Source organism: Budorcas taxicolor, chromosome 15 (assembly GCF_023091745.1).
Source record: "Budorcas taxicolor isolate Tak-1 chromosome 15, Takin1.1, whole genome shotgun sequence".
NCBI classification, from domain to species: domain Eukaryota; kingdom Metazoa; phylum Chordata; class Mammalia; order Artiodactyla; family Bovidae; genus Budorcas; species Budorcas taxicolor.
The window spans coordinates 52,292,573-52,312,707 of NC_068924.1; the positions used below are offsets into that span (position 1 = coordinate 52,292,573).

At 46.9% G+C, this 20,135-nt stretch overlaps 1 protein-coding gene across 6 annotated transcripts in view; it reads right to left on the minus strand.

Moving 5' to 3' along the window:
* Positions 1-1,462: 1,462 nt before the first annotated feature.
* The window catches only part of XRRA1 (X-ray radiation resistance associated 1), a 68,865-nt gene continuing 50,192 nt past the window's right edge, over positions 1,463-20,135 (minus strand). For 4 of the 6 annotated variants that reach the window (XM_052652298.1, XM_052652299.1, XM_052652300.1 and 1 more), the window contains 8 exons: positions 18,441-18,566; positions 8,769-8,862; positions 7,879-7,994; positions 4,828-5,169; positions 4,071-4,269; positions 3,203-3,318; positions 2,896-3,001; positions 1,463-2,515 (listed from right to left, as the gene is read on the minus strand). In XM_052652298.1, coding sequence (XP_052508258.1) covers positions 2,262-2,515; positions 2,896-3,001; positions 3,203-3,318; positions 4,071-4,269; positions 4,828-5,169; positions 7,879-7,994; positions 8,769-8,862; positions 18,441-18,566 — 1,353 coding nt within the window. In that variant the 3' untranslated portion in view covers positions 1,463-2,261. The remainder of the gene's footprint in view (positions 2,516-2,895; positions 3,002-3,202; positions 3,319-4,070; positions 4,270-4,827; positions 5,170-7,878; positions 7,995-8,768; positions 8,863-18,440; positions 18,567-20,135) is intronic. The other 2 variants (XM_052652301.1, XM_052652302.1) reach the window with 2 other exon arrangements.

Sequence of the window (20,135 nt, forward strand, 5' to 3'; positions counted from 1 at the left end):
TTTGACAAAGAGGACTCAGAACAGGGCATGCCTATCAGGAATGCTTCTGCCCACACAGGACCAAATGAGATGATGTGTTATTTGAACAGTACTAAAGTGCATTCCTCAATGCAGGTTTGCCAGGCTGAGGAGAGGCCCAAGTTGAGAATACAGTAAAGCAAACTCATGAATGTTCTGTTTCTAGTCCAAGTCTTATCTCTGGAGAGCAATCTCAGGCAAATCTGAGCTAAGTGTGGACTGTATATGAGTTCTGGTGCCATTTTTGCTTTAGAAGATGCCCCATATTGGAATGTCTTGCTTCAGCATTCAAAATGATAGGAAAACCAGTTTATTCAGATGGTACCCATGTGGAATAACAGAAAGGTAAGAGCATCTAATCTAGATAGGTATAGCCTCTTCAGGATAGTCATACAGGTAAAGGACTGGCCTGACTGGGCAGAGAGAGCAGATATGCTCTGGGCCAAAAAGCAGAGTTAGGATTACTGAGGGACTTGAGCAGATGCTTAGGCCGATGACTTGAGCCATCCACTAGTTTTCCCAACAAAGGAAGGGACAGCCTTCAGAAGGAATGAGCTCCCTGTCACTAGATGTGCAAGCACAAACTGAGTGATCTGCTGGGGAGACGGCAAGAGACTTCCTGCCTTGAAGCTGGGCGAGCATGTTCTCAGGAGCCTTTCAGGCCTATGAGCTTATGGTTTTTGATAGGTGTTTCTGGCTGAAGGGAGCATCCCAGATCTGAATTCGAACCTAGTGAGGTTTACGTGAATGTTGGGGTGGATTCTCTTTCCTAACATTAGCAGAAGGGTGGTTTTGGGCCTAGGTGATCCAACGTGGCAATTCAGCAACAGGCCCCAGCACAGGAGTGCCATGGAGGGTAGCACTATAGGTATTACCTTAATCGGTCCCAGTGCCTGTGTGAGTGAGACGGAACTGACTTCGGAACTTGGCATGTCTATGAGTGCGTGTGATCGTGCGTGAGACTGTCTGAACTTGAATGTGTTATGTCTGGTATGACACAGCTTGGTGAAAATATGTGTCTGGCCCCGTTTGTGGCTGTGGTTGAGTATGATGGCATGCGAACACTTGTGTCCTAATAGTCTCACACTCGAGATACAGCAGACACTGCACCACAGACCTGTGGTGACCAGACTACTTCTGTAATCGCCTTAATTACACCTTAGGTTGTGAGACTTTGTGCCTTGCCATGGATCCTTCATTTCTATGCCACTGCTTCCTGGATCCCAGGAACTATAGGCCAGGTCTGACTTGTAGGCACCTCTAGGAGAGCAGTCTAAGGAGCAATCATTGGCCAGGTGACTAGGTCACACCTGGTGTCCATCCCGAAGTGCTCTCTCCAGAATTCAGCCCCAGTGGCCTTCTCCTCTGCAGCAGGTGCGGAGGACTGCACGCACAAGAATGGAGCAACCCTTTAGGCTGCTTTGACCAGCTTGCTTACCCTGCATCCAGGCTGACCCTGCACACTCCACAGTCCACAATCCAGTTTTAGAGTCATGTCCCCCTGTACTTGCACATGGGACTTTGGTTTATATCCTGGATTAGAAGACCTTGGGAAACTCCATGTAAGCCCTTCCCTCAACTTGTCCCAACTTTGTGGTGATATCCATCTAACAAGGAAATCCCCAATCCTCTTCTCCCTTCCATTTGCCATCACAGTGGAAGAGGCTACCCAACAGAGAGAGCCTCAAGGATTTCAAGGTCCTAGAGACCTCAGTTTTGCACCTGAGCCCTGCTCCCAACACAGACACACACTATTGGACCTGTCCCCCGCCTCTCACACACACACACACTTGGCTGTGGGCAAGTTAACCTCTCTGAGCCTTAAGATTCTGTGCTGCTTTTCTGTTTCGTCAACCATTTTGTGTCTTAGTGCTTACCCCAGCTCTGTGGGATTACACTGTTATCACCTGTGTGACTTGGGCAGGTCTCCCATGGGACTCTTAAGGATGTGTATCAGCTGGGGTTTCTTTCCCACAATAGAACAACCTGGCCCAGGCTCCAGAAACGAATGAGGGCTACCTTGCTCTATGCACTCACTCTTTATTGCTGTTGGACAAGGTGCTGATTCCTGCTTGGCCCAGGAAGGGGAGGTCCTGACCAGCTCCCCACTCTCTGTGGCCAGCAAGCAAGGCTGAGCAGAGCTTTGAGACCTGAACCTGTCCCAAGGAGCGGTCAAGGGTGTGGCACCCTTGTGAAGGGTGCAGGGCACAGGCTAGTTGGCACCCATGGCCCTGTGCACAGCCCTAGCCTTTCAAGTCACTGGCTGTGGGCTCCTGGTAGAATTCATCCATGAATTCGAGGAAGCGGCCCAACTGAGGCTGGCTCCCGCTCAGTGCCGGGCGGGCCTGGGGCGGTGCTGTGGTCCCAAACACTGACCGCAGTGAGCAGCGCACCAGCCGCCGGTAGCGTGCACGGAACTCCTTCAGCAGCTTTTTGGCCTCCAGGAACTGTTTCTGGTTCACCAGCCGCTGCTCTGTCCGCTGGCGCAGGACGGCTCCTATAGGGAGAAAAGCCAGAAGGGACACCCAGGTCACCTGGGGTCCCACCTATCCCAGAGCAGCAGGGACTGGGTCCAGAGCTCCCCCATAAAGTGGGATGGAGTGGGAAGAGGATGTTGATGGTCCCTCCAGCTTGGGCACTAGAAGGCCAGAGGGATCGCCTTCTGAGTCTGTCTCAAGCCGTTGGAAACATGCTGTGACTTCAAGCAGCTCTCCGCTTCACTCAGCTCAGTCCCTCCATCTGCACACAGCAAGGTCGGGCAGATGCTCTAAAGGGCTCTTCCTGCTCCGACACAAGCCCTCTGCCTTATCCCAGCAGAGGAGTAAACATCTAGACCTCAGAGCCTGGCTGGTGAGGACGGGGGGCCCTGAGCCATACCTAGTGGCGCCTCTGTAATGTTCTGGGTGGCCCGCATGCGAATGAGGATGTCATCCAGCAGCTGGGCTCGAGTCTTCCGTTGGGGCGGAACAGGGATCCTCCGGGTCTGACAGGAGGTGAGAGAGCAGAGCGTTAGCACAGGCACAGACTTCCGTGGCCTCACCTCCTCATACAGACACAACAACAGGCAAGGGAGAACTGGGGGCACTAGGGAAAAGTGTGGCTCTTGGAGGTTCCAAGTGACAGCCATTTATGTCCCTTAGGGTCCGCAGGGGCAGTTCACATGCACAGTGAGGTGGAGGCTTACCCGCTTCTCCTTGGGAACATAGTGTTTCTGCAGAGTATCCAGCCTGGGCTTGCTGGAGCGGTATACAAGCGGGTGTTTCAACATGTGCTGCAAGGCCTGTGCATTCTTCTGGATTCCTAGGTCAAAAGGACAAGGTCGAGTCAAGGCACATTCCCCTTCTCCTGGATGCCTCCCCTGACTTCTTCATTCCCCATTTCATAGCAGCCCTGGGTAAAAGGATGGGGGCGCCAAGAAGACCCTTTCTAGCCAAGAAGAAACTGTTCCCATATCCTGGCCTGATCTGTTGTGGTGCCAGAGGTGCCATCATTCAGTGAATACTTGTATCACAGAACAAGTCCTAATGGAAAAACAGCACAAGAGTGGGGAAAGGTAACCCATTAACCTCGGAGGGTTACACTGCAGAGACTGATACCCACAGGAGCACAGCTGGGCACCAATACAAAACACATCATCCAAAATAAGGGGTGGGAGCAGATGCTGCCTCCCTTGTCTCAAACCAAACAGGGAGGATTCTGAATGTTCATTTTAGGGATTAACTGGGCTGGGGGAGGACCTGGGGAATCTGACTAGTCTGGGTGTTTATTCATTAAACCCTTCCTGGAGAGACTTCCAACCAAAGCAGTTAGGTCCAGAATGGCTGGAATCTCTGAACAGCTGTGACTCCCTCAAAGCCAGTGAAGGTCCAGGCCAGGGGTCCTGACAAGTAGGGCTCTAGACCAGGACACTCCCAGGGGCCCTTTGACAGACATTCAGATGGAAAATAGCACCCTGGCCTAGAAAAGAGTGTTGGCACCAGCCTTGGCTTTGCCCTGACTTACTCTGGGTCATGGAGAGGGCTCCCTGCCCTAGAGACATTCTCCTCACATACCTTTTGGCTCAACGAAGGTGGGGTCAGGCTTGGCTGTCAGCAGCTCCTCATAGCCATGGTACTTCCTGGGGAAAGAGGCAGATGGGGGCTTCTTCTGAGTCCTCTTTGCCTCTCCGGGTGCTGTGGATGGTGGTCTTTGTTCTTTCTCCTTTGTCTCTGAATCATCCCTCCGGAAGATGGAGGAAGATAACCCACTGACCTGTGCCCAAGAAGGAAAAGAAAATGCATTCCATGAACACCTCTGAGCTCTGTGTGGGTCCCCATGCTGGATCCTGTTAAGGGCAAGAAGCAAGTCTGGGGTGAGAGGCGGCAGACACGGAAACAGACACTGACCGTACACTGAGGTAAATGCTGTAACAGAGGGGAGCACAAGGGTGCTGGGTGAGCCCACAGAAAGCTCTAAAACAGCCAAGGAGGCCAGGAAGCTGCCTGGAGGGATTGCTACCTTAGCCTGAGCTAAGTCTTGAAGAACCAGGAGAGCCATTCCCAGGCTGGGGTTGGGGAATGGTCTGCAAGTGATGAGAAAGGAGGACCATGATTTGTCCCCATGGGCATCCCTACCAGTAACCTTGGATCAGTGGGGGGCTGCAAACTCCCAGAAGGGGCTGGCAGTCTCTGCCAAGGGTGCTGCTTTCTGGTTTCCAGATCTGCCCTGTGCTTAGTTCTAGTTGCCTTATCACAGTTCAGCCATCTAAGGATGGACAGGAACCCATGGGAGCTGGGAACAAGTGGGCGGGAGCAGGTGGGGTCCAGGCACCTGGGTCAAGAAGACGGACTCTGTGCTCTTGCTGTCCTCATCTGACAGGTGGTCTGGGCTGAGGCGGCCAGCAGCATCGCTCCGGTGGGATGTCTCCTCACTATGCACAGTGGAGTTGGAGCAAATGGGCGGCAGTGGCACAAAGGTCCGGTGGGGCATGGGAGGGCCCCCCAGGCCCTCGATAGGCATCTCTCGCTCCACAGAAATGGTTTTGGTGGCAGACGGTTCCTTAGTCAGCTCTGCCTCTGACTCCAGCATTTCCTTTGAGGAAGACTTGGTCATCATGGATGGGTGAGGGAGAATCATAGGCTGCTTTGGCACCTTGGGAACTTGAGTTTTGACCTGTCACGGGAGAAGGGCTGAATTGGTCTGCTTCCTAGTCAGAATCTCTCCTCCTGGACATAAGCAGCCTAAGGCCAACCAGTATAGTGGTCAAAGCACTGGGGTAGGTCTCATGGGGAGGGAAGGGACAAAAATCACACTTAGGGGGCATCTACGATGTGCCTGGTACATGATATGTTACATTTTATTTACACCTCAAACTACCCAGTGAATAAATGTCCTCATTTTATAAATAAGAAAACGGAGGCTCAGAGAGGTAAAATGACTTGTCCAAGGTCACAGAGTTATTCAGTGGCAGAGGCTCCGGGCCTCATTCTGGATCCCTGACTCTATCACTCTGCCCTTCAGTACCTTCATTCCTCTGATCAAGGCGTTCTGCAGTGCCCATGACTTTCCTCAGGGACTCCTAGGAGGGCCTGGGGGAGATGGCCCCACATTTTCTGGAAGATAGCAGCACCAGGCCCCTATCAGGGTGCCAGTCTCTGCACCTTATACAAAGACCTATAAGGCAAATCTCTCTCAGGGTTTAGACCCAAGGAAATAATTTCTTTCCCACTGAATTGCTCAGCTTTCTTAATTAGCAAAAGCCTGTCACCTCCCCTCTATGCCTCTGCTCATCTGCCAGGAGAGAGCCATGTGCCCAGCTTCCCTCAGCTGGGCTTAGTTCTGCTTCCCCTCCCTAGTTACCTGGTGGATTGCTTATTTTTTGTCAGAAGTCTTTCGTCTACTTATATCTGTACTTTGACAGGCCATGCAGTGCAGTGGAAAGGTCTCAAGCACAGTCTACCTTTTGAGCTCACACAAGGGGAAAACAGTCCCTGCCTGCCTATCTTGCAGAGTTTTCCCAAGTGAGATCTCAATGGTGTGCTCAAATATGCCTGGTGAGCTAGGGAGTGGGAAGGATGACTATTTTATAAAATAAGGTTCTTTTTAAGAAAGTATTTCCTTTTTGAAATACATAAAATCTCCGTGTTTAGATTTGAAGCCTGAGGGACCCAGTCTTTTTTCAGAACCCATGCCTCACAGTGGCCAAAACAAGTGCCATTATTTGCCAGCTGGTGGGGAAGGGGCCACATTGATTCCTCCCTCTCACAGGTTTGTGCTGGAGGAGTGCTGGGGATGTTCTTCCTTTATCCCACCACTTCATCTCCTGAGCAAAGACTGGATAATCTGACTGGCCAGAGGTTGAGAGTCACTGGGTCCTGTATGCTGGACTGCTGAGCATCCAGAGCAGGCCATGTTATCCTCCATCTGTGTTCTCACACAGAAGCCTCACACTGCTTTCTGGTTCCACGTTGCGTGGGTCCAGGCCTGCTCTGGCAGGTTCTCCATTTTCTCCCTATTCTGTCCAAGTCTCGTAGGAAGGAGTGCCAGCAACCTTGGTCTATATAACTGAGTAAAAGGCTGTACATCCAAACCCACCTCTGGGAGCACACTGGGGACATGCAGGCATCTCCAACCTGCCTGCAGCCCACACCACACTCTCCACGTAGCCCATGCTGGAGGTCAGACAGGATTTACAGAGCACTGATTCGTTTCTCATTTGGCCACTGGTATGTGTGTTTATCTTCCATTAGTTGGAATGATGGTGGTGCCCCTGGACCCCAACACTCCCTTTTAACAAGTAAGTTATTTCACCGCTCTGAGCCTGCTTCCTTGTCTGTGGTGAGGATTACGGGGGAGCGCGTGTGCACGTTCTCAGCATGGGTGCCCTGTACACGGGAGAGAGGATTATGTACTGAGCATCTGGCTCACCCCAATTCCGCCCCTCCCCAGCTGCCTGACGGGAAGGGAGGTAGTAGGACCCTTAGATAAGGCAGCAGACAGGGGCAAAGATTATGGAAACCCTCTGGATTTCTACTGCTGGTTTTAAATGCTGCTCTGGTCCCCTGAAGGCTCAAGACAAGAGCCTGGCTGTACACAGGCAGACTCTAGAGGGAGGGGCCTAGGGAATATCTTTATTTAACTTCTGGGGTCAACAATGCCTGGTCCAGCTTTTGGCTGTAGGAAGACAAAGTTCAGGAGGGAGAAGCATTTCACAGAAATTTCTGAAATCCTTTGGATGAAAGAGGGATCTTACTTTATGGCATCCCAGAAGTTAAGTCTGGACCACTAGCTAAGGGGAGGTACCGAGAGGGCGGACTGCTCTCCACACCAGGAAATGCTTCCCAAGAGTCAGGCAGGAGATGTGTATTCTAGGGCTGGCACAGCCATTGATGATACCAGGGGTGACCGTAACTTGCACTGGTAGGGGGTTTGGGGAGTTAATGTATCAATTTCATCCAGTCTTCTCAGCAAGTCAGAGGTTTTAGAGTTGAGAAGCTGATACTCAGTGGAAATTTTGTCCAAGTTTAGGCAGCTATGAGAAATGATGGCACCAGACTGACATGTGGGTCTTCTGACTGATTTCCCCCCACTTCTCCACAGTGTCTTTTTTGGACCTCAGTTCCTCTGGAAAATTAGGGGATCAGACTCAATGCCCTCCCATCCTCCTCCCTACTCTGATTTTTGGGTCTCTGTCTGTCTTATCTCTCCTGGGTATATCTGTATGTCATACAGGGAGGGAAGGAGAAGACAAAACTGCTACTACAAACCTAACAAGGATCCCAGGCATTGTGGGTGGGAGTGGCTCTGCTGCCAGGCTGATCTGCAGCATTAGAATAGGCTCCACTCCCTCTGGGCTTGGGGGTCCTGCCTATGAAGCCTTACCTTCCGAGAGTCCTTCCGAGGCATCAATATATGATGCTTAGCCTTTACGATCTTCCTTCGAATTAAGCGGATTCCCAGCCGCTCCTGGAGGAAGCTTTTTAGCAGTGGTGGGACCCCTGGAGCCATGATGGGAAAATAAGATTATTTTGTTAGCTAACATTTACTGGGGGCTTCTATGTGCCAGGCACTGTTCATGTACATGTATAACCTTACTTAATTCTCACACCAGCCCTAGGAGGTAGAAACCTATGTTATGCCTATTTGACAGATGAGGAAACTGAGGCACAGAGAGGTTAAGGAATTTTCCCGAGGCAATGAAGACAGTGTAGAGCAGAGATTAGAATACCCTAGTGTCACTCCAGAGACCCAGGATTCTAAAATGCCTCCAGCTGCTGCGTCTTGGACGGAGGCTCCACTACTGACATGGCATCTAGTGTATTCAGTGTGTTCTGGGAGGGGGAGGGCTCTGCAGTTCGGCTTCATGCGCCTCCCCAGCTGGGAAGTGGGGAGTGGGGTCACAGCAGACTCATCCCACAGAGCAGAGTGTCATTACGGAGCTCACGCAGGATCTAGATAATTCTGTATTGCATTCCCAGTGCTGCCTTTTTTTTTTGCTGTGTGACTTTGGGTAGACTGTGATTCTCTGATCCTCAGTTTCATCTTCTGTGCATAAGGACAATAATGCCTGCTTCACAGGGTTGCTGTTGGGATGAGTCAGTGCAGAGCATGTGCTCAGCAGTGTCTGCTGTTTTCTACAGCCCCCAGTGCACTATGAAGCTTGTCCACCTGTGACACAGAGCAGAGCAGGGCTTGGCACTGAGGTACGGATGAGGCTCTCCACATTGCTTCTTGGGGATTGGGTTCAGGGGGCAGGTTTGCAGGTACCATACCTCGTGTGTGGGTCACCAGAGGGTTGTTGTGAAAGATGAGCTCACAGAGGGATGGGAAGAGAGCTACCGGTAGGATGGCATCTTCCTTTGCAATCTGTAAGGAATGCAGGAGAGCATCAAATGGACACCACCCCGCACCTCTCCCCAACTGCTTCCAGGCCCTACAATGCAGGGCTGCATGCCTGCAAGGTCTGGGGTGGGAGTGGGGCTGGGGGAGTGAGGCTGCTGGGGACAGGACATACTGCTGGGACTGTCTTGTCTCTGCAATTTCACCTGTTTGCACCCAGAATACCTGTGCCTCTCCTGGCCCAAATCTCACCATCACTGTTTCACATTGAAACCTAAGAATTTTTCCCCTTCTCCATATTGGATATGTAGCTTATACCAAGTATTGAGGATGTTGGTGACAAAAATAAGAACAAATATATGTAGTACTTGTCTCACAAGAAGCCTGGAAATTTGGCAAGGCACTGACTTTGACTCCAGCATACAATTTGTCTGATACTTCCCCTTGCTCAGTGTGACCTCTACACATGCGTCAGTCTGTCAACAGCAGTGACAGTTCTTTCACTGTAGCCTGTCTGGGCACTGATCAAGGGAGGGCTGGGGGACAGGGGGTCGGGGGGACACGTGCATCAAAACGATTAGCTCAGCCAGTGTCCGGGGCACGGAGGCCACTCTACCCCATGAGGCCAGCCTCTGAAGGGCAAAAAACACTCCTTGTTGAGAAGAATGGTGAGAACATCTGGGGACAACCTTGGGCCGGGTGTCTGTTAGCAGTGAAATAGAGTCAGAGCGGTTGGGAGCAGGGCAGTGGCCTCTCAGATGCCTCGACACACTGGAAGGTGTTTAGTCAGATTTGGGGCCCACAGAGAGCACCAAGTGCCGGGAGTGGGTGGTAGCTCAGTCTGACTTCCTCTGGAGCCTCAATGGGTAGTGCCAGATGGCCCTGGGGCAATTACCTATTCAGTGCCTTTCATTTTGGTTCCTTCAGTCAACAAATATTTACTGAATGACTTTATGTACCAAGCTCTGGGCTGGGACTGAGAGAGAGATACAGTTCCTATCCTGGAGGAATAGTACCTGGTGCGAAATAAGCACTGAAGAAGAGTAACACAGAGAAGCATACATTTACAACAGTGACTAGTGCCGCAGAAGAGAGGCACAGGAAGCACCAGGGTGGTCTGACCTAGTCACAGAGCTAAGAGGGGGTGTCCCTGAGATCCGAAGGATGGCAGGAGGCAATGAGTGAATGCAGTGGGGGATGCAGTACGTGTCAAAGAAACCTCTGTATTAGTCGAAACATTCCCTCTAGTTTCTGGGCATACAGCTAGACTGTTTCTTCTTGCCTCCTAGGCAGCTAGACGTGGGCCTATGACTCAGTTCTAGCCAATGCCACCGGCGTGGAAGTGATAAATGGGCAACACCATTTCCAGGCGCAGTCCATTCAAAACCTCCTGCAGGATCCTCTCCTCACTCAACTATCTTCCCACCAGTTGTGTGCATGCATGCTCAGTTGCCAAGTCGTGTCTGACTCTTTGCGACCCCATGGACTGTAGCCCACCAGGCTCCTCTGTCCATGGGATTTTCCAGGCAAGAGTACTGGAGTGGGTTGCCATTTCCTGCTCCAGGGGATCTTCCTGACCCAGGGATTGAACCTACGTCTCCTGCATCAGCAGGTGGATTCTTTACCACTGAGCCACCTGACCAGTTGCACAGGATTCAGTAAAGTTCTCTTAAGGTCCTATGGGATGACAGAGCTATGGCCAGAAGAGATCTGGGTCTCTGAAGAATCACGTGAAAGGCCACCTACCAGCCAGGAATAGCCACAGTGGGTTTTGTAAAAGCAAGAAATACACTTTTGCGTTCATTGACATTTTAAGTTTGTCACAGCAGGTAGCATTACTTCCTCTAATGCAGAGAAGAAACATTTCATACAAAGAAGAATGTGTGAAAGATACTACAGCAAAGAGGAGAAACCCTGTTGGATGGACTTAAAGAAGGCTGCTGCTGCTGCCAACTCACTTCAGTTGTGTCCGACTGTGTGACCCCATAGACTAGTGTGACTAAAAGCAAAGAGAAAGGGTGGTTGGTGCAAAATGAGACTGGAGATGCAAGTATGGACCAGACCAAAGTTTATTAAAGATGTTGGTCCATAGAGAAACTATTTGATGAATTTTTAGAAATATGAAGACCTAGGCTATTGCTTCAGGAGGGGGATCCAGATGACAGAGTAAAGAGGACATGGAGCTCACCTCCCCCCACCCCCCAAACACATCAAAACTATATCGACACATGGAACAATTTTCATGGAAAATGTTATGGAATCTGGCAGACGAGCTCCTAAACCACCAAGGCTACAAGAGAGACTCCCACATAATCAGGCAGGGTGAGAAGAAAGGCACTTGGTCAGGACCTGTGTCCTGGGAGGGGACTAAGAGGAAGAGGGAGATGGTGTGGCAGATACTATCCCAGGGAGTGAGTGGGTCAGGACACAGACAGGGTGTCCAGTCCTGGGGTCCTACAGAGAAAGCGCAAACCCTGTGGCTGTTTGGAGAAATGCTGAGATGGGCTGGAGAAAGGCTGAAGCCTAGACTGCATTGGGGAGGAGAGGGTGGGTGCTGGCTCACCCCCAGACAGGGCAGGGGGTGGTCTACCCTAGCAGCTGCCGCCTTGCCACACTCAATCTGAGCTGAGTGAACACCCCAGGCCAGCAGTGGATCTAGGACAGTCAGGTTCTAGGAAAAGAATCCATTTAGGGATGCAGAGGTGGTGCGGGGGGCCTGGTGGGCAATGGTGGCCACTGCTGGCACTTACACAGAAGCAGCCCAACTTCCTACAGCTTGAGCAGCGCTTCAGTTCCCACAAGCACAATGCCGAGATTCCCAGTCCCAGCCTAGTGAAGGCGCCAGCCCTGCCCACTCTGTGCTACAACTGTGCACTAGATCTGGGCCAACCATAATGGGGGGAAAGATGCAACTTGGACTGCAGCTGAGTAGAACTGCAGACACCTACACAGGCACAGCGCTGGACCTCTGTAAAGCACAGGAGCCCCACTTACTTGTGCACGCCCCTCCTTTAGGCCAAAGGCCCCAGTGTGGGAGAAAGAAAACCACACACACTTAAAGGGAATAGAGTCAGCCTGAGTCAGACCCTCAAGGTTTCCACTGCCACAACTAAGCAGCAGACCCTGGCCCTTGATAGAGTAGCCTCTGTCTCTGCTGGGAGTGCCAGCTAATCCAACACCAGCCACACCCTCTATCATAGAGGCCAGCACTCCCTGAGCAAAGACCGGGCTGCTGTCCACCTCAGATCCAGCCCTCACCTCGAAGACACTGGGGACACCCAGCCAACATATGGTACTCCCACACAAAAAAGATCCGTTCCAGACCAGGGATTGGCCAAGATGGTGGAGCAGAAAGACCCTGAGCTCACCTCTTCTCACAGGCACATCAAAATCACAACTATTTACAGAACGACCATTGACGACATGGACCAGAACCTACCAGAAAAGAAACAGAATCAGCCTGCCAAATCTATTAAAATAGAAACAGTAATTTAGGCAAAATGAGGTGAAATAGGAACATGTTCCAGATGAAGGAACAAGGTAAAACCTCAGAAGAAAAACTAAGTGGATATAGGCGATCTACCTGAGAAAGAGTTCAGGGTAACAATCAACAGGATGACCAGAGAACTCGGACAAAGAATGGATCTGGAGGAAAAGGCGGAAGTTTTTAAACAAAGAATTAGAGAGAATGCAATAACTGAAATGAGAAATACACTAGAAGGAACCATTTACTACCATTAACCCAGCAACTCTACTCCTGGATAAGTATCTGAGAAAAAAAAAAAAAAAACACAGTAATTTGAAAAGGTACATTCATCCCAATGTTCACAGCAGTATTATTTACCACAGCCAAGATATGGAAGCAACCTAAGTGGCTATCAACAGATGAATGGACAAAGAAGACATGAATCATAGATATATACAATGGACTAATACTCAGCCATAAAAAGAAAATCTTGCCATTTGCAGCAACACAGATGGAGTTGGGGAGTATTATTCTAAGTGAAATAAGTGCGATGGAAAAAGAAAATACTGTATGATATCTCTTATATGTGCAATCTAAAAAATACAGGAAATGAGTGAATAAGAAAGAAGCACACTTATAGATACAGAGAACAAACTAGCAGCGACCAGTAGGGAGAGGGAAGGGAGAAATATAGGTGTAGAGAAGAATGATGTATAAACCCTTAAGTATGAAATAAGTTACAAGGATATACTGTGCAACACAGGGAATATAGGCATTATTTTATAGTAGTTCAAATGAAGTACAACCTTTAAAAACTATGAATCACTACATTGTACACCTGTAACTTATATAATGGGCTGGAAAAAGCACGAGCTGGAATCAAGATTGCCAGGAGAAATATCAATAACCTCAGATATGCAGATGACACTACCCTTATGGCAGAAAGAGAAGAGGAACTAAAAAGCCTCTTGATGAAAGTGAAAGAGGAGAGTGAAAAAGTTGGCTTAAAGCTCAACATTCAGAATATGAAGCTCATGGCATCTGGTCCCATCACTTCACGGGAAATAGATGGGGAAACAGTAGAAACAGTGTCAGACTTTATTTTGGGGGGCTCCAAAATCACTGCAGATGGTGATTGCAGCCATGAAATTAAAAGACGCTTACTCCTTGGAAGGAAAGTTATGACCAACCTAGATAGCATATTCAAAAGCAGAGACATTACTTTGCCAACAAAGGTCCATCTAGTCAAGGCTATGGTTTTTCCTGTGGTCATGTATGGATGTGAGAATTGAACTGTGAAGAAAGCTGAGTGCCAAAGAATTGATGCTTTTGAACTGTGGTGTTGGAGAAGACTCTTGAGAGTCCCTGGGACTGCAAGGAGATCCAACCAGTCCATTCTAAAGGAGATCAGTCCTGGGTGTTCATTGGAAGGACTGATGCTAAAGCTGAAACTCCAATACTTTGGCCACCTCATGCAAAGAGTTGACTCATTGGAAAAGACTTTGATGCTGGGAGGGATTGGGGGCAGGAGGAGAAGGGGACGACAGAGGATGAGATGGCTGGATGGCATCACTGACTCGATGGACATGAGTGTGAGTAAACTCCGGGAGTTGGTGATGGACAGGGAGGCCTGGCGTGCTGCGATTCACGGGGTCACAAAGAGTCGGACACGACTGAGCGACTGAACTGAACTGAACTTATATAACATTGTGCAGTAAGCATACTTCAATTAAAAAAATTTTTTAAATCACACCCCAGAAATACCTAGGAATAAACTTAACCAAGGATATGAAAGACTTGTATTTGGAAAATTATAAAACTTTGATGAAGGAATTTAAAGATGATTCAGTGAAATGAAAAGATATCACATGATATCTTATTATTATTAAATTGGACATACTACCCTAAACAATCTACAAATTTAATGCAATCTCTATTAAAATGCCTATTACTTTTTTCTGAAGACTAGAAGAAATAATACTAAAATTTATATGGAATCAAAAAAGACCCAGAATTGCCGAAGCAATCCTGAGGAAAAAGAACAAAGCTGGAGGTATAATCCTCTCATACTTCAGACTATACTATAAAGCTATGGTCATAAAAACTGTGTGGTGCTGACACAAAAACATGGACATCAACGGAACAGAATAAAGAGCTGTGAAATAAAGCCACACACCTACAGTCAATCCGTGACAAAGAAGGCAAGAATATACACTGGAAGAAAGACGGTCTCCTTAATAAGTGATGCTGGGAAAACTGGACAGCTTCATGTTAAAAAAAAAAATTAGAACATTTTCTTGGGAATTCCCTGGCTGTGTAGTGTTTAGGACTCCATGCTTTTACTGCCAAGGGCCCAGGTTACTTAGACCCTGGTTGGAAAATTATGATCCCACAAACTGCATGCCATAACCAAAAAAAAAAAAAAAAAAAAGAACATTCTCTTACAACATATACAAAAATAAAACTCAAAACAGTTTCATCCCCTAAATTTAAGACCTGAAATCATTAAAGTCCTACAAGAACACAGATAGAACACTCTTTGACATAAATTACAGTAATATTTTTTTGCATTTTCTAAGGCCAAACAAAGAGCAAAAATAAACAGACAAAGTCTAATTAAACCTAAAAGCTTCACAGCAAAGGAAACCACTGATAAAACAAAAAGGCAATCTGTGGAATGGAAGAAAATATTTGCAGATGATGCAACTGATAAGGGGTTAATATCTAAAACAAACAGCTCATACAACTCATTATCAAAAATAAAACCAAATAATCCAATTGAAAAGTGGGCAGAAGGTTTTTGTCTTGCTTTCTGCCACTTTATTTTTTTAATTAAAGGATGATTGCTTTACAGAATTTTGTGGTTTTCTGTCATACAAGAATCAGCTATAGGTACACCCCACCCATGTCCCCTCCCTCCAGAACCTCCCTCCCCATCCCACCCTTATACTTTATCACAGAGCCCCTGTTTTGAGTTCCCTGAGTCATACAGCAAATTCCCACTGGCTATCTATTTTAATATGGTATTGTATATTTCCATTTTACTCTCTCCATACATCTCACCCTCTCCCTCCTCTCCTTCTGCCATGTCCATAGGTCTGTTCTCTAAGTCTGTTTCTCCATTGCTGCCCTGAAAATAAATTCATCAGTAGCATCTTTCTAGACTCCATATATATGCATCAGTATATGATACTTATATTTCTCTTTCTGACTTACTTCACTCTGCATAACAGGCTCTAGGTTCATCCGCCTCATTAGAACTGACTCACACGTGTTTTTTTTATGGCTGAGTAGTATTCCATTGAACATATGTACCACAGTTTCTTTATCCACTCAGCTGTTGAAGGACATCTAGGTTGCTTCCATGTTCTAGCTACTGTAAATAGTACTTGGGCAGAAGATTTTAATAGACATTTTCCCAAAGATATACAAAAGCCCAAAGGTCACATGAAATATGCTCAACATCACTAATTATTAGAGAAATGCAAATCAAAACCACAATGAAATATCACCTCACATTGTCAGAGTGGCTATCATCAAAAAGTCTACTAATAGCAAATGTTGGAGAAGATGTGGAGAAAGGGAAACCTTTTATACTGTTGGAGGGAATGTAAATTGGTGGTATTACTTGGCCATAAAGAAAAAGAAATACTGCCATTTGCAGCTACATGGATGGACCTAGGAAATATGCTTAGTGAAGTAAGTCAGAGGAAGAAAAATACTATATAATATCACTTATATTGGAATCTAAAAAATAATAATAATGAAAGTGAATGTATATGCAAAACAGAAAGTCTCACAGATACAGAAAACAAACTTCTAGTTACCAAAGGGGAGAAGGAAGCAGGGAAAACTAGGGTTATGGGACTAAGAGATATAAACTATTATATACAAAATAGATAGGCAACAAGGATATACTATGTAGCACAGGGAATTATACTCATTATCTTGTAATAACCTATAATGGAATATGATCTGCAAAAATACTGAATCACTATGCTGTACACCTAAAATTAACACAATATTTTAATTCAGTTCCATAAAAAAATATGAAGACCTAAATTGGACAAGACTAGGAAATGGATTAGATGTGTGTGGGGAAGCGAGATGTACAGGAGAGAGAAGTATCAAAGATGACAACCAGGGTTTGGCTCAAGTAGCTGAATGGAGTCAACAGCTCAAGTAACTCAGCTATTGACTAAGATACAGAACAATGGAAGAATATTCAAATTTGAATTGGTAAGATCATTAATTCACTTTGGATATGTCTACCTTGGAGGTGCCTTTTAGACTTCCAAGTAGAAATTCACGTAGGTCTGGGGTACAATAAGGAGTTAAAAGTTTATGAGGCACTGGTCAAAGGCAATGGATATGTGAAGCCAGTCTCAGGAGAAAATACAGAGGAAGAGGAGAAAGAGATTCAGAGTAGACCTTGAAGAATTCTGAAATTTGATCATCTAGACCAGAGGTCAGCAAACTTTTTCTGTCAAAGGCCAGATAATAAGTGTTTTAGGCTCTGCAGGCCATTCAACCTCCATTGCAACTACTCAACTTCGCTGTTGTAGCAACCACAATAACTTTTTATAGAACACTATCCCCCCAAAATGCAGAATATACATTTTTTTCCCTAAGTGCACACAGAACATTCACCAACCTAGAATATAGGGTGGACCATAAAATAAGTTTAAATACATTTCAGAAGGATGAAATCTTACAGATTACGTTATCTGACTACAACAGAATTAAATTAGAACTCAACAAGTATAAGTTATCTGGAAGAGCCCCATATATTTGGAAGTTAAACCACTCACTTCTAAACAAACCATAGGTCAAAGAAGAAATCACAAAAAAATTAAAAATGTTTTAATTGAATGAAAATCAAAACACAAAATTTATTGAATGCAGCTCCAACAGTGCTTAAAGAAGATATTTATAGTGGCTTATGTTAAAAAGAAGAAAGGTCTACATCAATATCTAAAATTATACTACTTAGAAATCTAGGAAAAAGAAGAGTCAATTAAACTCATTGTGAGTAGGAGAGAAAGAAAATTATAAGCAAAAATCAATGAAATAGTAGACAGACAATAGAGAGATCCAAAGAAAGCAGTAGCTAATTATTTTTTTAAGTCAATAAAAGGGTAACTTCTATTTTGGATCAATAAATAGAAAAGATGAAAATTACCAGTTTCAAGAACAATAGGATAATCCATAATATTGATACATCTATGGTCCACTGATTTTTGACAAGGGTGAGCAGACCATTCAATGGCAAAAGAACAGTCTTTTCAATAAAAGGTGTTGAGAAAATTGCATATCCACATACAAAAGAATAAAACTGGACCCCTACCTCACACCATATATAAAGATTAGCTCAAAATGGATCAAAGATCTAAATGTTATGACTAAAATTATAACTCTTAGAGGAAAATACCTGGGGAGTTGGGCTGTACTAACTGCTTGCCTCAGGAGCAATGTAAGCCAGGTTTCTTAAAAGTTGCTGGCATTTCACACCTGAGTAGGGCTCAATTAGTGGGGCTTACAGGAAGTTTTATAGGACATGGAAAAACATGTTAACATAAAACTTGTCAATGAAACACATATTAAATCTGTTCTATGGACTTTACATCTGCTGTTCTCTTTGGTTTAAACATATCTCAAGTCACTCAACCCTCAATCTTCACCTCACTAAGCTCCCTGATTTCCATCTCAGCTTAAACACCACTCTCAAGAGTACCTTCCCTGGTCCCAAATATGAGATGAGACCTACTCTTCATATACTTCATAGCACTGTGAATGTCTTTGCAACACCGGGTGTGTTTATACTGTGATTATTTGTTCACTCTCAGTCTTCCCTGTAGGTGACGAGCTCTGCAAGGGCAGAGGTCAAATCTCTTCAGTGCCCAGCACAGAGCCTGGCACATGGTGAGTGGTAAATCAATACCTGTGACTGAATCAATGGACTCCTGCCTCTGCCTGCTTGCCTTCTGTTTCCTCAACCCTGAGAACCCCCACCCTGAGAATTCCTGAACCTGCATTCTGCCGATGCAGGGAACAGAAGGGCTGGCTTTCAGGCCAGAGCAATTCACACCCCACCCTCCCATCTGCTCCTGGGGAAAGAGGTAGAGAAGCCAAGAGTCACCTTGTTGTAGGCCAGGCTAAGGTATCTCAGCTCTGGGAAGGGTGGGGCCAGCGTCTGGTTCCTTGCCTTCAGTGACTTCACAGGAAGAATCTCGAATATGGGCGGAAGTGCACATACCTTGGTCGTCTTAGAAGGAAAAGAGTCAAAGTCAAAGCGCCCTGGTGATAAAGAAGTGGACCAACAGACCCTTCCTAGGGAAGGTGGTGTAAAGAATGACCATTCCAGAGGGGCTGGCCCAAAGGAGGCTACTGGGGTCATAAGGGGGGGATGTCACCAAGGGCCTAGAGTTCTGGCTCCAAGTTCTCTGATGTCACATAGTTAGTTCATTCTCTGGTACCCAAAGTTCCAGTCTCAAGTTCTCTGAAGCCAAAGGATGACATAGCAGCAGTGCAGACAGCAGAAGCTCCCTGCTCACCTCCCACTTTCTGCCCTATAGTGGCTTATCCTGAACTTGCCCTTCTGTACAGTTGGGTTAAGATTTCTCCAGAAAGCAAAAGGGCAGGTGCATGCTCACATCATTAAGGGGACTCTTCCTAGTGAGGAGACAGAGCAGGAGTGAGCTGAGCCTTGAACTACTGCTCTGATGCACTCATCCAATCCTACAGTGGAGGGTTCTTCATTCCAGGATAAAACAGCAGCTAAGTCCTGGATGATGATCAAGTTGAAAATGGAAGTTGCTGGATTAACTATGCCAAACTCAGTTTACTCGCTGATTCCTTGAGTTAGATGGAGCCAAAGGAAATCACAGGGTAGATGTTGGACTAATGAGTGGCTTCAGATGAACTTGATTCATCTAGGTGCCATTAACTGCTGTGTAGTCTTGAGCAAGTCACTTATATTTCACCTGCTCATTCAATGACTATTTGTGGAGCACCTACTTTGGGCCAAGTATTTTGTTTCTTCCTGGGCTCCACCTTGTACAGCCACAAGTGGATGAGTCATGAGTGAGAGTAAAATGAAAACCAGTCATGGGGCTTGGGAACTCTCCTCTCAGGGGAATCGGAATGCAGTCTCCCAGAGGCTGGAGGGGAAGGTCGTGGCAGTCTGTTAAGGCATCTCCTCAGCTGTGCCATTCCCGATCTGGAGGGAGGCCAGGTGAGCCAAAGAGGGTAAGTCAGACTGAAGCACAGAGAAGAAAAAACCAGCCAGGCTTGGGCGTTATCTAGCCCTATCCGGGGCCAGGAAGGTGCTGACCTGAGGGCATGACTGGCTCTGCTGGGGTCACAGAGGGCCCTGTCTTGGAGGGGGATGTATTTGATGTTGATAGAGGGGCCACTAAAAGTTCCATCCATTCAAATTACTCTGTATTCTCAGATGGCACACAACTGGGACCTGAGCACTAAGCAACCTGCCAATAATCTCTGGCTTCTATGGCCACAAGCCCTTCTATCCGTTAGGCACAACTTTATGCAGAGTGACCTGGCTGCTCCTCCCATTCAGACCTGGAGTCTGTATCTCTAATCCTTTGAAACCAGACTGGCTGCTGCACAGTAAAGAATTTATCTGGTCTTTGTCCTGGGATTTTGGCAGTGAGCTTCTAAAACCCTTGGAATCTCTAGAGTGATAGGAATGTCTTTGTTATTAATAACCCCTTGGATCATACCTGAGTTCACACTAATGTGATGACTTAGGATGGGGGCTGGCCATACGTGATCAGAGGACTGGGGTTTGAGCCAGCCTTACCTCTGGGGAGGC